At 38.0% G+C, this 26,950-nt stretch overlaps 2 protein-coding genes across 8 annotated transcripts in view; one reads left to right on the top strand and one right to left on the bottom strand.

The window, feature by feature from the left end:
- si:dkey-191m6.4 (rho GTPase-activating protein 22) overlaps positions 1-9,057 on the top strand; it is a 27,761-nt gene extending 18,704 nt beyond the window's left edge. The window contains exons 4-10 of one of the 2 annotated variants that reach the window (XM_027159026.2): positions 2,776-2,904; positions 5,051-5,258; positions 5,709-5,841; positions 5,977-6,050; positions 6,144-6,265; positions 6,462-7,350; positions 7,481-9,057. In XM_027159026.2, the coding sequence (XP_027014827.1) occupies positions 2,776-2,904; positions 5,051-5,258; positions 5,709-5,841; positions 5,977-6,050; positions 6,144-6,265; positions 6,462-7,350; positions 7,481-7,703 (1,778 nt within the window). In that variant the 3' untranslated portion in view covers positions 7,704-9,057. Of the gene's footprint in view, positions 1-2,775; positions 2,905-4,466; positions 4,896-5,050; positions 5,259-5,708; positions 5,842-5,976; positions 6,051-6,143; positions 6,266-6,461; positions 7,351-7,480 lie in introns of those variants that run through there. The other variant, XM_047817381.1, reaches the window with a different exon arrangement.
- mapk8b (mitogen-activated protein kinase 8b) lies at positions 9,040-26,950 on the bottom strand. Of its 6 annotated transcripts, none has more exons than XM_047817382.1 (12): positions 26,755-26,950; positions 22,657-22,840; positions 22,394-22,523; positions 22,030-22,088; positions 20,160-20,298; positions 18,487-18,652; positions 17,141-17,212; positions 15,708-15,890; positions 15,349-15,473; positions 14,545-14,608; positions 14,277-14,354; positions 9,040-12,478 (listed from the first exon to the last, which is right to left on the bottom strand). In XM_047817382.1, the coding sequence occupies exons 2-12, from the start codon at positions 22,776-22,778 to the stop codon at positions 12,462-12,464; spliced, it is 1,155 nt and encodes a 384-aa protein (XP_047673338.1). In that variant the 5' UTR covers positions 22,779-22,840; positions 26,755-26,950; the 3' UTR covers positions 9,040-12,461. The 6 variants fall into 6 exon arrangements, with proteins under 6 accessions (XP_047673338.1, XP_027014870.1, XP_027014872.1 ...); XM_027159069.2 differs by lacking the exon at positions 17,141-17,212 and adding an exon at positions 17,694-17,765 and having other exon boundaries at positions 26,768-26,950; XM_027159071.2 differs by lacking the exon at positions 17,141-17,212 and adding an exon at positions 17,694-17,765 and having other exon boundaries at positions 9,040-12,473; positions 26,768-26,950.

The following is a 26,950-nucleotide window of genomic DNA, read 5'->3' as shown; positions in this document are numbered from 1 at the left end:
TTAGCAAGTTCTTACAGGTTTGTTTAACTTCTGCCAAAAAAAAAACCCAGCACAAGCTATTAATGTTAAGATATTTACAGATTGGTCAAAGTGATCAGTTTTTTTCCTAATGACTGGCACATTTCACACTCTTACAATCCCCACTCTATCTATATGATTATGCAGTTCAGGTGGATTCCATACACTGTAATAGTAGAAACATTAAATGGTAATTACATTAGACTTGCACCACCAGGTTTGGGGTTCAATTCCCATCGCTGCCCTGTGTACCCTGAGTTCCCACATCCTCTGTGTGCTTTGGGGTGTCTACTGGGTACTCCCTTATCCTCCACCAGTCCAACCAGTCCTCCACATGTACAATAGGCTAATTGGCATCTCTAAATTGTCCATAGTATGTGAACTATGAGTATGTGTGTGAATTTGCTCTGTGATAGGTTGGCACTTTCACAGAGCACAGGGTGCCCCTGAGACCAGGCTCCAGATCAACTGCAACTCTGTGTAGGAAGCAGTAAATAATATGCATAGATGGATTTAGACAAAAACAAGGAGTTAGAAGTATTTAAACATCTCTAACTATAAATACAATAGGTACATAGCATTGGGAAATTACATGAAACCAATTGTAGCTGGCTACACAACTATACCAGTTTTCTCTATTACAAAAAAATGACCTATTAAATGTGACTTCTAAAAAAACCTGCATACTACCACTGTCTATGGCAGTACACTAATTAAACATGCCCCAATGGAGAAAAGGGGCTGGCCGCGGACTGTTTCATTGGTATGCATAGAATATAAGCAACAATGGCACTGCTCGTGCTAGTGCCTAGAGGGTAGTGAAACAAGTGGGAAAAGCCTGTAGGCTGATGGGAAATTCCCTCAAAATGCAGGCTTTAGAACTTACTGGGTATAACAGTGACACGGTAGCATCTGCTTAACCAATTCAATACTCACACATGAACGAAGCAGACCAAGACAGGCATTGAGCTAATGGGTTTTTGAAAAGGATTAACAGAGTGGATTTCATCAGCATACATTGAGAATAGTATACAGAAAATGAAGCTAAAAAGAGTTTTTGAACGTTTTGGAGAAATGTAAACAGCCTTTGATTTATAAGTACTAGCTAGTCCATTGAAGTGAATAATGGATTGCGAATGAAGGCTTGTTTTTCAACTTTTGAATGACTGATTTGGTGCAAACAGCTCCAAATGATTTTTACTGAGCCAGGTTGACTTATAGCCATTCTGAGTTGGGCTACTAGGGACTCAAGCTCAGGTTATGAGTGGCATGGTCCTGATGTAGCATGGGGCAAAACTGCTGCAAGCCAAGAAGGAACAAACCACTACAAGGTACAGTTATTATATATATATATATATATATATATATATATATATATATATATATATATATATATATATATATATATATATATATGATTAGATATTTCTCATTCTATTTGCAAACAATACTACACTGGACTGTAAGTTTTAAATTTAATGAAAATTAATTAATAGATAGATATTTTATTAATTATAAAGTTTTAAAATAGAGTTTTTAAAATTAATGAATAGATATCATTTTAGATTTTCAAATTGCAAATAAGCATTCTTTTCAGAAAGATTATTTTTGATATGTGGTATGTTTTTGTGTATGTTTATACACTTTTGATGTTGTCTACTTTAGTATGTTACAAGAAAAGCCACATAAAAAATATCCAAATAAAGTAATAAAGTAATAAATTAATAAATTAACAACAACAACAACAACAATAATAATAATAATAACAATAGTAATAATATAAAAATATATGCATGTACACAGGTATGTAGAATTTTATCTGGTTTTAAATTTATCTGATAAAAAAAAATTACGGAAGGTAAATTGGTGGCTCTAAATGACACCTAGTGTGCCTATGCATGTTGCCTGCAATAAACTTTCATTCCATTCAGGGCTTGCTCCCACTTCATATCAAATATATTCTGGATTTTGTATAAATTTTTATATACATTTGAAACATTTTCATGAAATTCAATTTAAAGCAAATTCATCTTTGCTTTCAGATTTTCTTTTCTTTCTTTGCATGTACCTAAGAGTTTGTGTGTGAGGTCAGTAGGAGCAATTACAATCCAGTCAAATTGCAAATTTCTTAACATGCCAGGCACATTCTGAATATTCCGCTTACAGAGGACAGATGGTATCCGAATAGCACCAGAACAGTGGCGTACATTGTGCTACATCACAGTTTAAAACAGCTAGAAATCTCTGATTAAATGTGCAGAAAAGGCAGTCTTATACTTGGTAATTTGTAGACAGACAGACAGACAGACAGACAGACAGGCAGTCAGACAGACAAATTAACAGATAGATAGATAGATAGATAGACAGACAGACAGACAGACAGACAGACAGACAAATTAATAGATAGATAGATAGACGGACGGACGGACAGACAGACAGATATATCGATAGATAGATTAGTCTTTTATTTGTCAGTATGGTGCTACAACCCTGTTCTGGTGAAGAGAGCCATCTGCTGGCGATATAGCAACGTTCTATTTCTAAACGTATACAGAGTTAGTGCCACCACAGGCTATTATCTATAATTGTTTACATCAGTGTGATTATCAGAAAGTGTGGATGTTAGGTTAAAATGTAAGTACATTAGAAACAGTAAATAAGTTAAAACATTAAAACTAGTCTAAATGAAAAACAAACATATGAATAAGTTCTGCCATTCATATAAATATATTCTGTTAAATTTAATCTGATTCCCAGGTGCAGCAGGTGAAAAAGACAAGACTCCGGTAAGTCATGAGACCTTTTTGCTCATGGCCAACTCCCAGAATGACATGGACGATTGGGTGAAGGCGATCAGACGAGTCATATGGGCTCCATTAGGAGGAGGTAAATACCTGGAGACAGAGTAGCCAGGATAACATGTTGACCTGTTCACAATAATCCTGCCTTATTAACTGCACCATAAGGTTCAGCTAAATAAAAATTTTAAAAATCCTTTTTAAAAAAGCTACTCAAATATTTTTTACAATAATCTCTCTCACAGTGTCAGACAAAAAAAGGTTTTTTATTTGGCAAAAAAGAAAACAGAGGTGGTATGAAAACTTCTGCCTGTCATGTTCCACAAACCATTCCTGATATTTTTTGCAGTGTAGCATTATCCTGCTGAAAGAGGAAACTGTCATTAGGGAATACCATTATCATGAAGTGTTATATTTGGTCTACAGCAATCTTTAGGTAGGCGAAGTCTCAAAGTTACCAAAGGTTTCCCAGCAGAGCATTGCCAAATCATCACACTTCATGAAAACATCAAACCTGTGGTTCTTGCATTTACATTTGCCCTGTCGAAAGTTCACAGGTTGTCAATTATTTGACTGTTTTTGGTAGGTATTAACTATTGCATACTAGAAACACAACACAAGACCTGCTGGTTTGAAAATGCTGTCACGATTTGTCCCTTCTCAGTGTTGCTCACATTCTTATGTGAGCATTTTTCCTGCTTCCATCACATCAACTTTGAGAACTAACTGTTCAGTTGATGCCTAATATTTTGCACCCCTCTACATTTACCTTGGCAATGAGATAATCAGTGTTGTTCCTTCCCCCTTCCAATGGATTTGATAATATGGTTGAACAGTATATACCTTATAATGCTTAAAAACTAAGGAGGGAAACAAATAACTTAATTGGGGTAACTAATTAGGGTGTGGGGCTGACAAAAAAAGGAAGAAAGAAATTCCAAAAAAATATGAGTGACGGTGGTCATGAAACTGCCTGACGTTTTTGAAAACTTCATGTGTTTAAATTGTGCTTAACAATTAGAACATGATTAAATTAAATTGTAAATTTGGCAGGAAATACACACTATTGTCTTCTTTGGAAGGAAGCAGGGATGTTACCAATTTGTAAATAGATTCAAATACCAATATACGAATAGGAGGTATGCTCTTAATCTTTTAATACATTTGAAATAAAAATTTTACAAATACATTTGTTTGTAAATGTCACAAGCAGGTAAATATAACCAAACAAAAACTTCCAATTTGAGCCATGCCCATTAATGGTTTAAGCCAGATTACAAATACAAATACATGAAGCCCAAACAGATATACATCAATATGAAGACAAAATGTTGTATATACAATACAGTCATTGATACAATCATTGCTTTACAACTGTTGTGTTCATATCACAATTCAAGCTGCTTGCAGTTAAAACATAAAAGAAGCCTATGCCTGGGCAATTGCTTCCATTATAACGATGCTCATAACTTCAGTGGCCCTGGACTGGTAGACCCTCTACAACAATAATAATAAATGAAAATGTAGATTTTTTTTGTAGACTAAATATAGCATTCATGCCAAGTAGGACTAGAGAGATATTCTCTTACCATCAAGTGGCAGAAATGTTTCTGACTTCCCCACTTACAGAAATAGCACTGACACCATGGTGTTTGTTAGCCAGTCACCGGTATACCTCAAAGAAATAAACTAAGGACAATAAGGACTAAAGGACAATAAGGACTAAATCTCTAATCCATTTTTGGTTATTTATCATTTTAAATCTTTCCATCTGCTATTGAGCTTTGATAGAGCAGACATCAACGTGCCAGTGTTACGGACGTCAACGAACTATTTCTGTCTCACTCTGTGATATAAGACGAGCAGCATGCGACACACAGGAATTGGACACCAATGAGCAGATGTTCAAGAAAATCAAAAATATGCCATTTTTTGTCACTGAAAAACAGGTGTTCTTATGTAGTTCATGTTCCTCTGGGAATTACTATGACTTTTGCCCAGTATATGACAACTGTGATTGTGCTGCACACCAGCTGTATCACAAGAAGTGTGGTCTGGACTTCAGATGGAGAAGATCAGGTTCTTGGCAGGATATTTAAAATGTTATTTAGACAAGGCCTTATATTATAGTTGTGTTAAAGAAACATAATATATTTACACAAGATCTTACGTTCATGTATTAGGCAAATATTACATTTGTGTATAAATATTGAAGTGGCTGTTATTTTTTGCAGGGATTTTTGGACAGGGCTTGGAAGACACAGTTCAGTACGAAAAGAAATTTGGAATACGACTTGTCCCACTTTTAGTCGAGCAGTGTGTGAATTTCATTAGGGAGCGAGGACTTGATGAGGAAGGTCTCTTCAGGATGCCAGGCCAGGCCAACCTGGTTAAAGAGCTTCAGGATGCTTTTGACTGTGGAGAGAAACCTCAGTTTGACAGGTACAGCATTTTTGGATCAATATCTTTACATATTGTTTATTGCTATCAACAGTAAATGACATGAAGATGACGTTGGATATATTGAAGTCAATTTTACTTAATTTTCCATTTTATATTTTCTTAAAATGAAAGGTATATGGCTGGTGTTATCTTCAGAGATTAAAAACAAAATAACAGCCATTCTTACATTCGTGATAATAACTATGTGATAGTAATAGTGATAGTGACCCTGTCTAGGATAAACGATTGGATGGCTAAATTTTAGAATTTAGAATTTGCCCATAGGTATATGATTTAGGGTGTTTTCATAGAGTCCTTCAAAGGAATCCTGGCCTAGGTTTCCTCTTCATACTCAAAATGTTACACAGATCATGCTAACATGGATGAATAATTGAACTATGGTGACTAATGTTCCTAAACTATCATAGGTAACAATTTAACAATTTGTAGTAACACAGACATCCACACTGTGGCTTCCCTGCTGAAGCTCTACCTCAGAGAGCTACCTGAGCCAGTCATCCCCTTCTGCAAGTATGATGATTTTCTTACTTGTGCTCAGCTTCTGGCCAAAGATGAAGAGGAGGCAAGTAATTATCAGTACTGATGTGCTAGCACACTGTTGCATAACAAATAGCTGAACAGCACTGGACATTTGTTGTATTATTTTTACACTGTTATCCTATGGAGGAATTACTCTTTGTGTCATCTATATTGACAGGGACTACAAGAATTAGAGCAACAAGTGAAGACTCTTCCCTCTGCTAACTACAATCTCCTAAAATATATTTGCAAGTATGGCCATAATACAAGCCTTAGGGCCCTTCTTAAATACTGAACTAATTTACCCCCAGGCTAGTAAAATATTTCTTGTGTTTGAACATTTAGTTTCCTTGATGAAGTACAGTCACACTCTGGTGAAAACAAAATGAGTGTACAGAACTTAGCCACTGTGTTTGGACCAAACATTCTTCGTCCTAAAATGGAGGACCCAGTGGCTATCATGGAAGGTATGGATCGGTCATCAAATAAGTAAATTAAGAAAATTAAGTCTTTTAAGTAAATAAAATGTAAATAAATCAAATAAATCTCTAATTGTGTGCCAGGATTCAATTTGGCATTGCACTAAAGTCTTTGTTATATTTCAGACCACAGTTGTAGTGTGGAATTAAATCCATTTAGTTATTATCTCATTACATTTGGCAGGAACCTCCCTGGTCCAGCATCTCATGACTGTCCTCATCAGCAAGAATGATCAGCTATATGCTGATCAGGAGTTTGAAGCTCCTGAAGTCTCCATGGAGGTGACCTCTCAGTGCCAGCAACACCAGCAGTCCAACCTTGTTGACTGGATCTCTGAGGAAGATCTTCAAAACCTGACACCTCCTGGGAAGAACCCCAACACCAGTGACAACCCTAGTAGCAGCAGTACCTCTTCCCTGGATGGTATCCCCACAGGCCCATCTCCTAAATCAGCCCCCCTAGGAAAAGCTGAGACAGCCATCAGTCCAAGCAAGCAATCCAAAACTTTACCTTCTTGGAAATATACATTCAAAGGTTCCTCACCACGACCACAACCTGCCAAAACCACTAGCCAATCATCAGATGTGACCAGCATCTCCAGTGGAAACTGGCTCATGAATGGACTCTCGTCACTGAGAGGGCACCGTCGTACTTCTACAGGTGAACGTGCAAAGGATTCTGGGTCGTCTCAAAGACTGTCAACCTATGATAATGTCACATATTCTTCAAGCACTGGGAGTGTTCCCAATGTAGAGAGCACTCAGTGGTCCAACTTACCTTGTGAGATCTTAGTGTCAGGGAGGGACACCGTGGAGGCAGACACCAGGACAGTGTCAGATGAAAATTCTGTAGATCCAGAAATGACTGTGGATGAAGTAAACTACACAGAACAAGCTAGTGCTGATATGGTGTCAACTTGCAGCAGTGATGCCAATATACACAATATAGTGCCGGTCATCACTGTCATGGCCGAGGACACTGATGAAAGCGCCACGTCACTGGTCAGTGTGGTAACAGCACTGAAAGAGGAATTAAATAGTCAAAAGCTGGTTTACGAAACCAGAATCAACAAGTAAGTCAAAACCTTTCAAAGCTTCATCCATAACTTAATCACTATTTAAGAGTTAAAAAAAATATTTTTATTGTATCTTAAAGGGACCGATTGTGTCAAAGATTCCTTGATGTTTTTTCTCCATTTACAGGCTGGAAGAGTCAAGTGCAATGCTCCGTTCCCAGATGGAAAGAATAGAGCATGACATGGAACAGGAAAGAAAGAAACAAAGAATGCTAGAAATAAAACTGAGGAACTCTGAACGTGCTCGGGAGGATGCTGAAAACCGCAATCGGCTCCTGGAAAAAGAAATGGAGGACTTCTTTTCTACACTTGGGGAACTGGCTCTTGGAACTAGAACAAGTGACATTTAAGTTTGTCTGTTTAGGACATGACAGAAAACATCCACAAGAACAGACTGTGGTAACTGCGGGCAGTACTGTCTTAGGATTTCCTCAGGTCTCTCTAGAAGTCTGTGGGCTAAAATTCCATGTTAATTCCAGGACTATTTCTCTAACCTCATGTCACTTGATTGTCTTGACAAGGACCTAAAGGATAACAGAATATGTAAGGATGAATACAAGGCCTTACTCACCAATGTCTACAACATATCACTGTGGATGTTAGGGTAGCAAGTTCCTACCAGTAATGTCAAGCAATTTAGCCAGTTGTTTACACTTACAAATGTTTTACCTGGGTCTTAGTCCAGGTAAAGAGACAGTTTGTCAACTAATGCTACAATTATATACCATTCACAACCAAAGCCTATATAAATTGCTGGTATTATTTGGTTTGGAACATAATGTGTGACGTCTGCCCTGAAAAAAAAAGTAAGAATCATAATGACAGTGCCTTTGTGAAGGTTTTGTGTGGAAATCATCTGGCTTGCTTGACTAGAGTAGTTTGGTGTTTTGGAATGGATATGGGAAACATTTCGTGGTGTATTTAAATGAAATGACTTGTGAGATTCTGAAACATGATGAAAAGATGCATTACCAAACACATCATTAATGGTTCATCTCTGATTTTATGAGATATTTATGAAAGTGATTATAGGTTAATATAATGTTATAAGAATGTGTGTCGATTGGTTAAATTTGAATTTAATTTATAGTGTGCAAAAATAGTGCTTTACAAGGATGTGCTGTGTATATATCATGTTGGATGTGTTAAAATCAGGCATTATAATAGTAACACTTCAAAACATTTTCTTATACTTGATAACAGAGCAGTCGATGTTTATAAATCTGTATTATAACCAGAACTGATGAATGACATGGCCATATTTACAAGGGGTGTTTTGTTGATTTACAACCAGTACTTTGAATACTTCTATCATCTGTTGGTTTAATTGACCAAAACATTGAATGTCCTGCTGGCTTCAGTAAGTTAGATTTCTGGACATAACTCAAGTTTTTAAGCACAGTCGAGCATATAGGGTGTCATCCATAATCCATCTCAATGTATTTAAGTGTTGTTCTTATTTTTTAATCACTGACCAGTTAATGTGGTGCTATGTATCTGTAAACAAATATGTGCAATTAAATGGAAAACAGGAAGAGTATAATTAAGAGATGCGATTTTTGTTTTGTTTTTTGCAAGTAGATCTCACACACAATCCTATAGCCTGTACAGAAGAAATTTAAGGGGATACAAACTTACAATTCTCTTGGTTTCAGTGGCTCCAGAATCAGACAAACAGAGGCATAATTCCAACAGAAGTATTTATTTGCAGTACATGTTTTAACATTGGCTTGGTGAGATCCCAGTGCATTTATTCTAGTAGTGCACTTCTGATAGTCTGTATGCAGGAAGGTGCACACAGTAAGGATTTTGCATTGCCAGTATTGCTAGCAAAGATTACAGACTAGCTTACATGGGTAGACAAGAAGGCATATACTTTTTTGTCTTTTCACTTTACTAAAATGATCCATGAGCCATGTAAATCGTACGTACACCTTCATCTAGTTTCAGATCGCCAGTGATTGTGACACAAATTAAGTTGAGTCACAGGAAACATAATTAAAAATGAATTTCATTTCAGCTGAAACTGAATTGACGGTACCTAACATTTCTCTACCTTTGGGAACGTACAGCTAACATATTGTAGCTACATACAATTACAAGTTAAGCACATGAAGCAGAGGGTATTGCACATGAACTGTTAAAAAAAAAAAAAAGAAAAAAAAAAGAAAAAGAAAAAAAAATTACATTACAGTCCTTTTACTTCTACGTGAAATATACATACTGTACAAAACTAGATGTTTTCTACTATCGACAAACTTTCAAAATAAATAAATAATGGAATTTGTATTAACACATCCTGGACACCTCATGGGAAGCTAAATATCCAAGAAGTTGTAAATTTGGAGTGAGGTAGTTGATCAATGTGTACTTTAATTAGAATTCTAATATCAATGAAATGTGATAGAATTGTATTTGCGCTATCACATTCGAAGAAGTAAAAGAAAAGCAAGTTCATCAAAAGACAAGAATTTCATCTGAGAAAAAAAACAACAACATTTCTTTATATGCAGCCTTTGGAAAGAAAGGCCAAAGAAATATAAGAGCACTTTGAACAAAAGTACAACAAAAAAGAACAAAAAAGCTAATTGCAGACACGTAGAAACCTGTGCTGTAACTTGATTAAAGAGTTGTCGAATTTGTCTGCATGATCTCCTTGATCTCCTGTTCAGCTTCCTGCCAGTCATCAACATACAGAAAGCCCTCAATAACGTGACGTTTTACGTTCTAGAACACCGCATCAAGGACCACCACCACTACCACCACCATTACATCAACATTAGCTTCTTCTCCAACTTTGAACTTCCATTCACAAATTTATACAGCTTAATTTCTTTTAATAAAAACAAAAAAACTATCCTACCCAACTCCACGTCTGTTCCATTAATCATGGTGCACCCGACACACTATTACTCCAACAATTTATCAGAAGTTAAAAAAAAAATAAAAAAAATAAAGACTCTGTATATCATACCATCTGTGATTTGCACTTTCCAAAACACATGAATCTATACGATTTTTTTCACAGGCACTTTCACATTAACAGAACTGGAAAAGAAAAGCACTATCACGTACAGGTTTACATCATTTTAGCGTCGACTTGCTTTGTTTGGTTGCTTCGCATCAACAGGAAGGCTAGCGAAAACTAAAAACTGCTAGTCAAGGTTACCTAGATGTGCTGAAAATGTATGAAAACATAAAAACTTTTACAAAAATAAAACAAAATAAATAATAAATGATCACCTTTCATTAAGGTTCTCTTAACCAGTGGCTCCAGGATTTCCAAGTTTTTTTTGTGATTGTTGCTGCTTGATTTTACTATGGCTTTATTATTCAAAAGATTTTTGTGCCTTTTTTTAAATGTTTTTTTTTTTTTTACAAAAATTACTTGAATTGTCACTTTTGAATTAGAACTTCTTTTAAACTAAAATCAGTGTGTCTTGCACCAAATCTGCAAACATTCTGCAGTAATTTTGAAAAATTCCTAGCTCTTCTGAATATTGCGTTCATTTCTGTGAAATTTTTCATTTCAAAATCCTGGAGAGACTGTGTAACTAAAATTTAGAGCTTTATTCAACATTAACAAACCATAAATATCAGCATGTTAACTAATCCATTATTAAATGTTTAGAACATTCTAAACATTTTAGTTTAGCTAGCTCCACCAAGGCGGTGTTCATGTTGCCCACATTACTATATGCATAAATTTACTCCGTGGTGTTTTATATTGCATTCATTAAAAAAAAAAAAAAAAATCAATTAAACACAAGTGTCATTACTTTGCTTGATAATATAATAAGAATTATTTACGGATCATTAATGCAGAAGTTTACAATTTGTTCATAGTAATGTATTGAATAATGTCATGTTATGGATGCCTAATGCTGAGCGAAAGCGCTTTTTAATCCAGTCTTACAGAACATGCCGCTATATTCTTAAATCATTTCAAAATCATACCTTTTTATGCATACTGCTATTCATAGAACACATTCCACAAATCATGTCCCAAAAGACAGTGTCCAAATGACACGGAATACCCAAAATGCATTGGGTCACTAAGAGACATTTTAAATAGGGTCTCACAAATTTGTGTCAAATGCAGACGATTAAACCTTAAGTTTGCCTTACAAGAGCCTTGAAACATTCCACCACCGAGCTGTACAAAGCACTAAAGACCAATAATAATAATAATAATAATAATAATAATAATAATAATAATCTTTAATTTACTTTCTTTATGGTTTTAACGTCAAAAACCTGTACAGTATGGATCACATACAGAGACATATGTGAAATAAAATGGTAGCAAAGTCTGGTAGCAAAATCACAAAAGGAGAGCATGAGAGAGCGTGAGAGAGAGCATAAGAGAGAGCGAGAGAGAGAAAGAGAGAGAGAGAGGGCAAAATAAGTACACTAAAATGCCAATTATAAATATTTTTTGTAAAATGGTGAAATAACTGACTAAATGCTTTTTATGACCCAAACAGCATTGTCATATGAGAAAGCATCTAAAGTTATACCTGCTTGTCAAACGATTATTTTGGAAATTCATTCAAGACAGTATTTAACTGTAAAACAAGAGCAGAACGGAAGAGCTGAGTCATTAACAAATCTGCTTAACTTCCAGAACCTTGGCTCACAGCAATCTTGAAAGTCAAAGCATCTTCAATTCTAAATTTACAACCATTACAGATGACCACCACGGCATTGAGGAGATGCAGCGCTATCTTCAGTCTGACACTAAATCGAGTCGTGTCCCCCCCCCCCCTCCAAAAAAAAAACAAAAAAAAAAACAAACAAACACACACACAAAAGCAACCAAAGTAATGCTGGTTTGGTGTCAAAGCTTCTTAAGGTGCCTTTTAAAAACTCCCACCTTTACTCAGACTTTTACCCCGCCCGAAAAGAAACTAGTCAGTCTGAAAAAACGGATGGATAAACGTCACAGAGACGAGAAAGATGGGGGGATGGTCAACTGCAGCAGCCGACTGGCCTGGTATAGTAAGAGGAGAACACAGTCTCCAAGCTGCTTTCTGATTCAGATGACAGTGCGAGGACGGTTGACACGGAGGATGAGGAGGATGTGGAGTTGCGCTGGGAGCTGCTGGTCACTGCTGCACCTGTGCTGTGAAGGACAAAAAAAACAGCAGACCCTCAGAGTGTTTTGTATCATGTGTGGCATGTGTTGTTTAGTCACATTAGCTTTCTATGAATTCATAAAGAGGTTCAATTTTAGCAACCATAGGTTCTTTCATTTAACATTAACTACTGAGGACAAGCTGACACTTTGGAGTTTCAAAATTAAAAGTATCTAGCCTGGCCTGATTACTACTTAAGAGAGAAAGTACAGGGGATAAGCTGGACCAGATCCTAGAAGCCTAACCCCAACCAACAAGATGATCGGTTAATTGGAACAAACCCAGCCTTTGTTTTTTCAGCCTTTCAGCTTTTCCCGTTAGGGGTCCCCACAGCAAATCATCTGTTTCCACCTAACTCTATCCTCTACTCACGCACTACCTTTACAGTATGTGCCATTTATCACATCCATATATCTGGACCTGAACTCTTACTGACCTCTTACCTGGCAGCTCTGTCTCCAATATAACCATCTTCCTCCTCTGGACATGTCTAAACCATCTCAATCTAGCCTCTCTGTCCTTGTCCTCCAAAACAGCCAACCTGAGCTGTCCCTCTGATGTGCTCGTTCCAAATCCTGTCCATGCTCATCACTCCCAAAGAGAACCTCAATATCTTCATCTCTGCTACCTCCATCTGTGCCTCATGTCTTTTCCTCACTGCTACGGTCTCCCATACAGCAGAGCTGCTCTCACTACTGTCTTGTACACCTTTCCTTTGATTCTTCCTAACTCACACAACACTCCTGACACTTTTCTCCACCCACTCCAACCACTGGATGGTTGACCCCAAATACTAAACTCCTGCACATTCTTGACCTCAGCCCCCTGTAACCTCACTGTTCTACTTCCCTACCTCTCGTTCAAACACATCTATTCTGCCTTACTACATCTGACTTTCATTCCTCTTCTTTCTAGAGCAGACCTCCACCTTTCCAGATGTTCCTCTACCTGCTCCCTACTCTCACTACAGATCACTTGCATGTCATCTGCAACCATCATTGTCCATGGTGATTGCTGAAATTTGTACAGTACAGACCAAAAGTTTGGACACTTTCCACACCTTCCAAACGTTTGGACACACCACCTTTTCAACAGGACAATGACCCCAAACACAACTCCAGGCTGTGTAAGGGCTATTTGACCATGAAGGAGAGTGATGGGGTGCTGCGCCAGATGACCTGGTCTCCACAGTCACCGGACCTGAACACAATCGAGATGGTTTGGGGTGAGCTGGACCGCAGAGTGAAGGTAAAAGGGCCAACAAGTGCTAAGCATCTCTGGGAACTCCTTCAAGACTGTTGGAAGACCATTTCAGGTGACGACCTCTTGAAGCTCATCAAGAGAATGCCAAGAGTGTGCAAAGCAGTAATCAAAGCAAAAGGTGGCTACTTTGAAGAACCTAGAATGACATTTTCAGTTGTTTCACACTTTTTTGTTATGTACGTATATAATTCCACATGTGTTAATTCATTGTTTTGATGCCTTCAGTGTGAATCTACTATTTTCATAGTCATGAAAATAAAGAATACTCTTTGAATGAGAAGGTGTGTCCAAACCTTGCGTCTGTACTGTATATATACATAAGAAGAGTGAGGAGGTCTTGGTTTCATATTTACAAAGACTAGTTATAACTAGTCAAAACGTATGTCACTCAGGATCTAAACACACTCTAAGATATGAACAATTAGGAATAAGCATTAGAGCTGAGCCCTTTGCTACATTATATTATACATGAAAACAAAGGGCTCATTTTGACACAAACAGAATATAAGGGGTTAAACTAACCCACTGAAGCCGGTTGTCCACGGATTACACCGTTTTTCGAGCGCTCCTCCCAGTCCAGCACCTCTTTATATATCAGCTCTGATAAAGAAACAGACTGTTTCAGGACAACAAGCACTTACTCAAACATTATCATCATCATCATAGTTTACAAAATAAATAAATAAATAAATTATTACTTGACAGAAAAGTGTGAGTTAAATTTCGTTTTAGACAAGGAACGCATGCACCATTTCTCATTAACACTAAAGCTGCTAATAAGAATCAACACCTTTCCACTCCTCCACAGTGTGTTCCCTCTCATCCAGCTGCTTGTCTGTGATCAACGGTGGAGGCTGGACAAAGAAAAAACAATTTAATCATTAAAAAAAATGATTAGAACTGTTGCATTATTGCATAAGACTCTGATGCATGTGATGTTAATCAGCCAACATGTCAAAAACTAATATTAAAGGTAAACATTACTGCTGCTGCATTACAGCTCCAGGGTCAGTGATTAAATGTGGGTTTGGCTTCACCGATTACAGGTCCAATTAGGATAACATTCAACAAATATGATTTCACCCTGTCTTTGCATGTTGCATCTCAATCCGGTTGGAGGCAGTTTGTGTTGTAGATTAGCCACTTTCTCTTCACACGTTGCTATGAGTTTTCATGTTCAATAAAACTGTTATCTGTTTGTGTGCACGGTTGTGTACTTCTGCACAGTCATTGGCAGAATTATCTCAAAAAACCTTTCCTCTGGTGTAGTTATCACTGGCCAAAATGTTTATGAAAATACCAGAATTAATGTAATACAATGTTTTGCCTTAGGAACTGATGAATGAGAATATGCAATCAGACAAAGGCACTAAAGCAAGACTGGCTTTGCCTGGGTACTAGCGTTGTTCTAAGATGCATAAATACTGTATGAATACAGAATGTCCCTGGTATTGCTCAGTGCTTGCAAACTAAGCATTGCATGATTGAAATTAGGTTAGCTATACTCTACACACGTGTATTTAATCAATGTGAGTGAAAATGCCTCTTCCAGGCCTAAAAGACGATAACCAGAATAAAAAACATAAATGCCTACCGCTTCAACTTCACTCGGGTCATACCACACGTTGATGTAGGGATGCTGTAGCGCTTCGTCCACAGAGATCCGTTTGGATGCGTCTATAACCAGCATTTTGGACAGAAGGTCTCGAGCCTGGCTCGCTGCAGGTAGAAAAAAAAAATGTTCTGTGGACACTGTCTACAAATTAGTTCCTTCGCTTGAGCTGCATAAACCAAGAGGTTGGTTATGCAACACATCAAGAAAGAAAAAACAACAGAAAGGAACGGTAGCAAATACCATCCCACTGAGTTTACACCACTGAGATGGAATAAGACAGGTCTTAATCCAGATCATGTGAAAAGATGTATGCTGGGAGTGGTTATGTAAACTCTCACCTTTGAGCTTGTTGTGATCGGAGTCAGCAGGGAACAGAACATCAGGGAAAAGCTTCTCAAAACTGTACCCTGCATATCGGGGCCTGTTCTCCACATAGGTCCTAACAGACTGGTTCAGCTTCATCATGAACTCCTGAGACGGTGTGCCCAGCTGCTCGATCACCTTATTCCACTGGTCAATATCTGGAATTCACTTAGTTAAGGAGGAATGGTGGACACAAAATCTCTGTTTGGTTGGGATTAGACCTGGAATGGGAAATTGGCAGGCTTTATGGCTATTAATCTATGCTTGAAGTGTTTCTAGCCCAAACTATCTACTGTTTTTAACTACCTCAAGGTCGTTGATCTTTTCAGTCCAGCACTGTTGTCTATTGCCCCTTTTCCACCGAAGCAGTTTGAGTGCTGGTTCGGAGCCAGAGCCTAATTCAGAACCGGTTCTTTCTTTTTCGACAGCCAAAGCACCCACTCTGAACCAGGAAAAGTGGTTCTTAAGTAGCACCAAAATGTTGCTGGTCTAGACTTAAGAACCGCTTGTGTCAGGGGCTGTGGGCGGGGGCGCGTTTGATAAGTACTGTATACCTTAAGTATACTAATGTTTAATACACTTTTACTTTACCACAATATGATCAATTATCAGCACACATGATAGTAGGTAGCTACATGCTAAGGCAAACTTTTTTCTGTGTTAATGATAAAATAATGTTATGTACTTTCTCGATTACAACCTCTGTTTATACAGATTACACGGAGCCGCACGTACACGTTGGATTTGCCGCGTTTGGATGCCAATGTTGGTTCACAAAGCCATGAGCATTAACAGTAAAGCAACATCCGGCATTGTTGTTGTGTTTGCCGCTGCTGCACTAAAGTTGCTGGGAAACGTGACACGTTTACAATGACGTCAGACTCGACTCTGTGATGGCTCTCTAACCGATGGAAAAGCAAACCGGTTCTTATAAGGTTCGCCAGTGCAACAGCACTAGCTCTGAACCAGCAACCGGTTCTTTTTGGTGGAAAAGAGACTTATGTGAGCCTGTCTAGTGGAAAGAGCAGCACACAAGGCGATATCCTCTTCCTGAAGAGGGTGCCTGGCTTCTCTGAAAGGTTCTTCCCTAAGTTTTCGCCTTGACTCTTGTGCCTCGGGCTGTTCATTAGGATTTATTGCGCATCTGGAGTTCTGTCAAGCCACTCTGTGAGAATGTCAACTGTTAACAGCTATATTTGAATAAAACCGAAACCTATTTGAATATTTATAAAGGAATGGAATGAATTAGGCTACATCCAAATCTGCATAGGCTCATACACTAGATTAAAATTTCCATCATTCATTTCAATTTGTACAAGTAACAGAAGAACATAGACTGGGACTAAACCAAAAAGACACAAAATACCAACACACAAATGGTACAACAATGACTTTCAGGTAAGGATACGATCAGTGCCTGGAAATAGCACACTGCCTCTGACCATTTCGGCCATGATGCAGCCAACAGACCAGACATCAACTGAAAAAATGAAATGACAACCAAATTAAGAACAAACACACACAAAAAAATGCACACAGGAAATAAAATGCCACACATAATGCAAACAAAAACAGGGTGCAGACAAAGTGATGTTGACATGATGTAAGAAAGAAATAAAGACAAGACACCATGCAAATGTCATAATCAAATCACCCAAGTCACCCAAATAAACATCCAAGTGAGAGCTCCAGAACAGAGTAAGGCCTGTCGAAACTGGAGTACGCTGTTACTGCAGATGTGATAGCGGATTAGTGTTGCGACGTTCTAACAAAGTAACCGATAGCAATCAGAAACTGGTATTCAATAAACTTGTGTTATAACAAAATTTATCAACTCAGTGAATGAGCTTTTCTTTAATAGTGAAGTTGTGATTATAAGATGATCAAAATCATCAAGTACAAAAGAACTGCACTGGATGACAAGAAAACAAAACCCAGTGCTTGAGCCATCTCAAGGATACAATCCCTCCCTGGGAAAAGGATTTTGTGGCGAACCATTTCTGCCATTATGCAGCCCACAGCCCATATATCCACTTAAACATATGTAGCATAGGAGGAAGAACAGAACATATTGTATAAGCAATAGCATTCATGTTGTTTAAGTATATTTTGCATAGTCCATATTTTGTAAGACTGCGATGTCAAATGTTGCGGTGCCAAATCAGACTCTCCTATATCCAATTTCCGATATTTTTTGGTTTGGGTGATTAAAAAAACATAGCAGACGTATCAAATCCCACTGCATTATTACGTACCCCACTTGAAAGCTATTTATAAATGGAAAATGTTACATTCCTGAGGCAGGCGGATCTAATAAGCATTAGACATTCAAAGAAGATTCTACTGACTCTGTAACTCACTGAGCTTAAACCGTGGAAACTGTTGACTTAAAATTTCATAACTCAACAGCAGCTTATGCTTGAATGTTGCTGGCTGTCAGAACAAACAAGGATTTTTTCTTATTAAAAAGTAAAGCCTGATTATTACATCCTTCTTCATTAGCAAAAGCCTTTTTGCGTACACAGTTTTAGCGACAGGCAAAGTGTTAGAGACAGTCGAATCCAATCAGCAGAGGGCATGCATAAATGATGTGACTGTATCTGCCACACACACTAGGGGTGCCACTTTCCCATAATGCATTATCTACCCTTTCAGTAAATTCATAGGTTAGTGCACATGGTGCTCGTGGTGGTGGAGAGGAATTTGACTAGACATGCTGTGAGGCTTGACTGAGCCACTGAAGGTGGCACTCACCATTGGCCTGGTAGCCCATGCCTAGTATGACCTCTGGTGCACGGTAATAACGTGTCACCACGTAGGGGGTCATAAGGAGCCCAGTTGCAGCTGTGCGAGCCAAGCCAAAATCCAGGATCTTCAACGTGCAGTCTGACTTCACCACAATGTTGCTTGGCTTCAGGTCCTACAGGAAGACATGGGGAACATAAACAAATCATGTGAAATGTAGAATAATTAAGTGTTTTAGTTACACTGGATACTTTAAATGTCTAAAGAGGACTCGACTTGGTCCAATACCAATCACATAGGCTCACTACCAGGACTGTAGTGTACTGGTATTGTTTTCAGTACAATATAAAAGAAAATTGTTGGAAAGATTTCATTCCACTTTCACTGAAAGACACAAGACACTTTTCTACAAAACCAAACCCTATGCATGGGTCCTTTAAAAGAATTATTAAACGTTTACAGTAGGAAATGAGATCTCTCCTTACTAGCAGTCTCTGTCTCTACACCTGTATTAAAAGTCCCCCATTTTCATCCACAAATCTCTGTTCATGTGAACATCAGTGGTGAAAAAAAACCTTGATTTCATTCAGTCAGTCAGTCCTGCTGGCTAAATTTCACATTATCATAGAGTCATTTTAAAAGTAATTATAGTAAAAAAAATAAAAAACTTAAAAAACAATAAACTTGTAAAGATACTTTCTTTACTTCTTCTACTAAAGGTGGTAGAGCGTTTTCCTATTTAGCTCCCAAACTTTGGAATAGTCTTCCTGATAGTGTTCGGGGCTCAGACACACTTTCCCAGTTCAAAAGCAGATTAAAAACTCATCTCTTTAGTCAGGCATACACACACACACACACGCACACACACACACTACATCCCACAAAATTATGCACCATTACATTAAATTTGCACATTTTTATGAACAGCCGATATGTTAATCCCTCTACACTGCTTTTCTCTTTCTACCCATCCCGAGGCATCCAGACATTGTACCAGCTCCGATCGTCTTCCGCGTGATGAAGATTTTGGACCTCCACTGATATGAGGCTGAATCTATGAGAATCCTGAGACATCTACAGATCTCCCAGCTCCAGTTGGACTCTATGACACCAAGAGGAGATCTGAACTCCATGTAATCTTTACACCAATTCAACATTAGTTTGACTGTACAGTTGTAATCACACAAGCTAATGTCACCCATATGAGGATGAGGTTCCCCTTTGAGTCTGGTTCCTCTCAAGGTTTTTTCCTTACCAATTTAAGGGAGTTTTTCCTTGCCACTGTTGCCTGAGTCACCTCAGACTTGCTCACTGGGGATAAATACGTATACATACATACATACATACATACATACATACATACACACATACATGCATGCATACATACATACACACTGTGAACTAAATATATCTTGAATTTTTTACTATATTAATTCTCTATATTTCTCCTTATGTTTACCTTCTGTTCTATGTTTCTGTTTTGTAAAGCTGCTTTGAGACAAAGCCCATTGGAAAAAGCGCTATACAAATAAACCTGAATTGAATTGAATTAAAGATACTCGAATAATCTTAAAAAATGTATATAGTTTTTTAAGCTGTAGTTTAATCAGGTCTAAGTAGTTGACTCAAGCTTTTGAATCCCTACTGAAGGTAACTACATTGAAATACTCATGAGAACTCACCCTGTGTATAATGCCAGCTGCATGTAGATGTTTGATGCCACAGAGCATCTGGTAAAGCAGATAGGAGAGTCGCTCATGGTCCAGCTCCATCTGAATCACCTGGCACAGGTTAGCATCCATCAGCTCCATGACCAGGTAACTGCAGATGCAGACACATGCACACACACCTACCGTTTACATACTGTTGTTTATACAAATGTGTGCTTTACATGGGAAATATTACAAACAGCTTAGTGTTCGTTCCAGAATTACAGTATTTTCCGCAACATAAGGCGCACTGGATTATAAGGCGCAGTCTCAATTACGGGGTCTATTTCTGTACTTAACCCATACATAAGGCGCACTGTATTATAAGGGGCATGCTAAATCTTACGGTCTACAAAAAAGGTAACAGATCAAAACAGTGAGTTTAGTTGAACTGTATTCTGTATTTCACAGCTGCTCTATTCCCATTTACAACCGTGTAACTGATAGCCTGTAGTCTGAACTGTCTCTTCACTAGTGCAATTTTCAGGGGTCCTTAGACAAACAAATGTCTTCTTCTTCTGATTTTTATTGGCGGATGGCAAACCAACTTAAGGTGCATTTACCGCCACCTACAGGACTGGAGTGTGTAGTGCATAATGGTTAGGAAGAAACAAATGTTGTTTTGCAACATACCGGTAGTATACCCACCGTAGGCGTGGCGAAGTTAAGCGTATGTACTGTATGTATTACGTAATGTTCTCTGATTGGTTTATCGCTGCCAGCATACGTAGTGTATGTATCAGCGTAGTGTATGACCCCTGTGTCAGCGGGAAATGGTCCGACAGTCAATCAAGCAGAGCGCTTACCAAAGTCACACAACATTTTTACAGATTTTTGGAACTCGGTGCACACATAAGGCGCACCGGATTATTAGGCGCACGGCAGAGTTTTGAGAAAATTTCAGGCTCTTAGGTGTGCCTTATAGTGCAGAAAATACTGTACTGGAATCAATCAAGGCTATGGGTTAAAAAAAATGCAAGTGCAAAATAAAAAATTCTAAACAATTCAAAGCATGGTCAGAGAAGACCAATGGGGTTTGAAAATGTAACAAGTGCAAATATCCCAATCAGATGACATATTGCTTTGGGGCTGTTTTGATCAAGACTTGGCAGGAGATTAGATCGAGATAATGACTCCAAACCTATATTCAAGTAAACAGAGAAATAGTGTTGGGAACACAAAAACAGTGTTGTAAGCAGTATCTAAGACTCGGGATAAGGAACCTACTGAGCAAATCTAAGGAGAGCTAGAAGTAATCCAGGATTCTGAACAAACATGTCCTACCTTGACAAACACTACAGAAGGTCTTCAGAATTTTTTTTTTTTTAAATACACCACAGTATAGTAATCAATAATCACCTCGTATGATTTAGCTTGAAATATTACATGTTATATTGTGAACATATGCACTTTTGTAGTATGTAGAGCACTAGAGTGCACCCTTATGAACAAAACAAATAATATTAATATATAATAATATCTGCCAAATAAGAGGTATAGTAATAATAATATAGTAGAGTATAGTAATAATTACTATACTCTACTATATTATTATTACTATACCTATTACATATCTCTTATGGCTTATATAGAAACACAAATGGCATCAGGTTGTAAGTTCAAAACCTACTGCACTTTAATATTAAAATAGGCTGAATTATTCCCCCAACATATAGCAGCATCAAAATGTATGAATGCGCCAATTATCTCGCTCACTTCAAGTTCCTGCGGTGACAAATGCGTGAATGCAAACTCTATATGTAGGCGTGTTCCTTTGTGAAAACAGGAACAAACTGGTTCACGATACAAACTTTCCCAAAGTCAGAAATAACACAAAACTCACACGTCTTGAAACTCTTCGAGTGTTTTCTGCGGTGTGAAAACATTTAGGAGGCCAATTATCTGCAAAGCACAAGCAGATTAAAGGTTAAAGAAAGTGTGATGTTATCAAAAATGCAGCCTTCTTCAAGAAGACATTAAACATTCCAAGCCTTAATCCCTAATGGATCACTGTCTCATTTAATCCACCAGCAATAACAAATCAAAGAAGAGCACATAGATATTTCTGCCTCAAGCATACAGAATTAACAAGGTATAACAAATTAATAATTCAGCTATGGATCTGTAAGCATCTGTATACTGTCTCCATGTTACGCACACATGCATGTTAACACACAAACACAGAAGGCTAAAAAGGCAGGTCTTACATTCTTGTGGTTGACGCACTTCATGAGCACCAGCTCTCTGTAAGCCCGTTTGGCGTGGGTCTGGTTCTGAAATGGTCGACTGAGCTTCTTAATAGCGACATTTCTCTCCAAGATGTGGTCATATGCTGAGCTATCACAAATAAGTAAATAAATAAAAAAATAAAAAAATAAAGCAGCAGTGTGATTCTGGCATCTGCTCTCAACAGAAGTTTAATTTTTTTTCCCCCTCCTTTGTACTGATTGTGTACATGGAATTGGCTTACCACACGATGCCTTGTGCTCCAGAGCCGATGGGTCTTAAATTCTGGTAGCGCTTCAGGACTGTGAAGGTGGAATCTCCGACATCTATACTGTAATACTCTTTCTCACGCTTGTTTCTGTTCATGGTGATACCCTCACGGTGTTAACTGTGTGCTGTGCATTCAAATAGTTCCCACGACTCCAGACCTGGAAAAGAAAAAAAATGCAGTGTCTTGGAAAAAGGGATCAATGCACTACGGAAAAGCAGAATAAAAAAAATGTAAACATTCAATACACTTAATAAAAATAATTTTAAAAAAATCATGCATACTTTGAATGGTTTTACATTTATAATTTTCTAAACAGGGATTTACTTGGAGCCCATGATGAATGACTAATCCCTCTGGCTTCAATATTAAACCTTCAATTGAATTAAAGTGAATTCCCACGGTTACATGAATCTCAGTGTAAGAGTCTCAGACTGGTTGACCCTTGATTCTAATCGCCTGTGATCAGTTCTCTGGAGGATATAAGGGTGTGCACACACACACTACACATTCATTCATACAGCACAATGTTTAATAAACAGGAAGGAAATACTGATTGTGATTATGTGGACTGTGAGGATTTTCTGTTCTGAAAAGAGAGATACCGTATAGCACATTTTTAAAAATGTGTGAAACCGAAACACATGGCACCCCGATCAACCAGAGCTTACTCTGTTTATTAGTCCAGCCTGCGTTCTCTCCGGCAGAAAGCCACGCTAACCAACAGTCAAGACTAGAAAGCTTCTTCACTTATTGTGTGGTTTAACAGGCACTAACCATTGGTGGAATTTTTTTTTTTACCATTTGTTCATACATACGTTCATACGCTCACTTCACATTCATATGCTTACCTCACAGGAAGCCACACCCCCTTGATCTCATATAAAAGTATAACAAAAATATATAAGATTATAGCATATAAACAAAGTATATATGCTTGGGTACCATAATTAAGCTTAAACTTACATAATTACGCATTATGTCGAAACAGAATCTATCAAAACCTCGACTGTAATGATTTCGATTTTCATCAATGAAAAAATAGGTTCATCTTTGGTGAATCTGAGCTTTACTTCCCAAGACCCCTAAAGTGTATGTGATGCCCATTACAAAGAACAAAAAAAAATGATAAATTTAGCAAAAACAGGTATGTATAGAGAAATTTAGGTTGTGAGTTAAAATAGCTATTTCATGCTAGTGCTAACTGAATTCATTCGTTTACTTTGTTTTCTACAAAGATGACATGTCGTGTCACCAAGTACTAAAATATGGACCATAACACAACAACTGAGAGTTCTGGAGGTTTTGTTCTAATACTAGTACATATTTGTGTGTGTGTGTGTGTGTGTGTGTGTTTGCAGGGGGGTGGGGGAGGGAACATCTCACCTGTGAGATCTTTCAGCCAGTCCAGTGTGCGTTAGAATCCCCCATCCCCAAAATAAAATAATATAGAATTGAATTCAATGGTGACCACACAATAGTAGATCTTGATTTGCCAGTAATTTAATGTCTTATTTATCTCTCTAAATAACCGCATCCTTTCTCTTCACAAAACATAAGCAAGTAATATAAGTGTAATTACTGTTGTAATTTAATTGTTAATGCCATGTTGTCCTACCTGCAAACTGTGTAACAATGTAACATCAAACAATACACTGGCCTATATATGCCCTAAACACACACACACACACACACACACACACACACACACACACACACACACACACACACACACACACACACACACACTTACTTTTATTCTCCCCTCAACTTTACTTTGTGAAATCATAGATATCGTTCATCAGCCCTTCAGGATCATGCAGTTTCTCTTCAAAGTGGTGAAATTGCAAGCACAGGATTCTTGTTATAAACTTCTAAAAATGAAGACACATATGTAAATATGTTCTATGATAACAGTACTCATGTGTGCAAAGGACTGAAGGTGCGTAGATATGTGATGATATCACACAACGCATCTTAGCCAAAGCTCACAAAATGGTGAAATCCTGGAGGGACTGATTTGTAATCGAAAGCATGGAGTTCTTTGCCAAAAAAAAAAAAAAAAGAAGGTTTCATTATAGAAACCATAAAGATGTTTCATACGGTCGAGGGAGGTCGAAGATGGTACATGAGCATGTCTGGCACTAAGGAAGTTTCAGAATTTGTCACAGCAATACCAGAAGACTAAACTGTTTAAGAACACTAAATCATGTGAAGACACACTCTTAGCAGTCTTCTTCTGAATGCAAGCATTAGTGTGTGTGTGTGTGTGTGTGTACTTCCTATTCTGTTACCTTTTAAGGTAAATCAGAGTTACTAACAGTTACAACCTATTGTTGACTTTATTGTGGTTAGTAGTTGCACTCCACTCTTTCGCTCTCTCTTTCACTCTCTTTTCACTTGGCCATCATGCAAAACTTTCCTCTAACAGGGATTGGATTCAACCTTATCTTTAAGTCACTTTACTCTTAATTAGAGTAAATGTCAGAGACAAACAATAAGTCCATGAAAACTCCACTCTACTGACAGCAGGCCAACTTTAACAATGAAATGAACTCAATGAGCAGCTACACATCACATGACTATCAGGGAGAGAACTGTACTGAAAATATACTGCACGGCGATACTCGTGCATTACAGTCACACACTGAGGTTCAACAGGGCATTTCAAAAACGAAAAAGACTTTAACCTGGTTTGAAAAATTCCCATCTACATTGATGTGATATAATCTATTAAGACAGTTGAGACTGTGATAGGCAACACTGCTGTCTCACAGGATCAAATAATCTGGTTTTTTTTTTGGTCTCTGGTTTTTTAAGGATCTTTGGTTTTCTCCCAGAAACATGCTCTACCCTCAGCTGTGAGAGTAATGAGGTTCTTTTGCACTGTCAATTTGGTCAAAAACAGAGCATGAAATATCCGATTCAAGTGCACAGAGGTACTGAACCCGAGGAGGTGGTGTAAGCTCTGTTGCACTGGAACTATGCCACGATTCCTGCGAATGTGAACGTACTCAGACCCACACTTCTGCAGGAAGTAAAGTAACCTGCGCATGTGTTTCAGCAGATGATGGTGTCACAACACATGTGTAAAAAGAGTAGGAGGGGAATGTTTTGGGACACAGAAGAGTAATGAATTATTGTGCAACACTCAAATAATCGTTTGAAATTTGAAGTTGTTCATGTTTGTAATGATGTAAGATGAATGCAAAATGTATTGGGGTTTGACAGATCGATGCTGAAAAAAGGGGGTATGGAAACAATCGCACTTGGATTCGGACCACAACAAAACATGACCAGTGTAAAATCTCCCTAAGTGACAGCTTGGTTCCTATTTGTTATGCTGCATCCCTGCATTGATAAACACATGTATTTTTTCTGACATTCTACATAGCTGACACTCTTGTGCCACTGAATGGGAAATCAAGCAGTCCATCTTTAGTAATATCTGATCTATGATGTCAAATTTCTCAATGCTGTGAGACAAATAAAGTAAGCAAAGCTGAACATTTCCAGGTTGTGTTGTGTGTTACAGCATTTGACATCTCCAGCTGGCCAGAGATCTCTCGTGTGACCTGTTTTTTGCTCTTGTTTTTTTTCTATTCTTCCTACATTAGCATTCGAGCTCATTTTTGTTTTTCGACTCAAACTGTAACACAAAACGTAACGTTAGTAAATACCTTAACATTTAGCTGATGAGTAGCCATGTTGGGGATAAACTCTGGGTTATGTCTCGCACGAGAAACACAATAATAAAGAAAATACAGGATATGTGCGTGTAACCTTCCTCATTTTGTGTTACTTTACTTCACACACAGCAGCTGTACGACACATTTTGACACTTGTTTTGGCTATAAAACCGCCAGGTTACAATGTTTTACTGTGGCCGAATTCCAAATAGCGTCCTTTAGGACTTACAGCTAGTGGACTGTGAGTGTACGAGCAATATTATGTGAACCCTGGAATAGTGCACTTATGTAGGAAAAAAGGAGCCGTTTGGGATTGAACCTGAGTCTATAGTGCAACAACGGAGCCTTAAGAGCCTTGACCAAAACAAAGTCCTAAAAAACATACCATGCCTACTTACACTCTCAAAGGTATTCAAGAAGGTCGGCGTTCACACAAATACGCTCTATTCTTTCTCTGTATAGACACAAGATGCAATAATAACGTAATATTCCAGCTATTTTCCGCTTTGAGCCGCAAACCCTGGAGCCCGCTTGCGTTTCCTTCCTTCCTTCCCCAGGCCAGGATATGAGACTTGAGTAAT

The sequence above is a fragment of the Tachysurus fulvidraco genome, chromosome 8 (genome assembly GCF_022655615.1).
Source record: "Tachysurus fulvidraco isolate hzauxx_2018 chromosome 8, HZAU_PFXX_2.0, whole genome shotgun sequence".
NCBI lineage: Eukaryota > Metazoa > Chordata > Actinopteri > Siluriformes > Bagridae > Tachysurus > Tachysurus fulvidraco.
The sequence above is the reverse complement of the archived record's forward strand: the minus strand, read 5'-3'. Positions and strand labels throughout refer to the sequence as shown.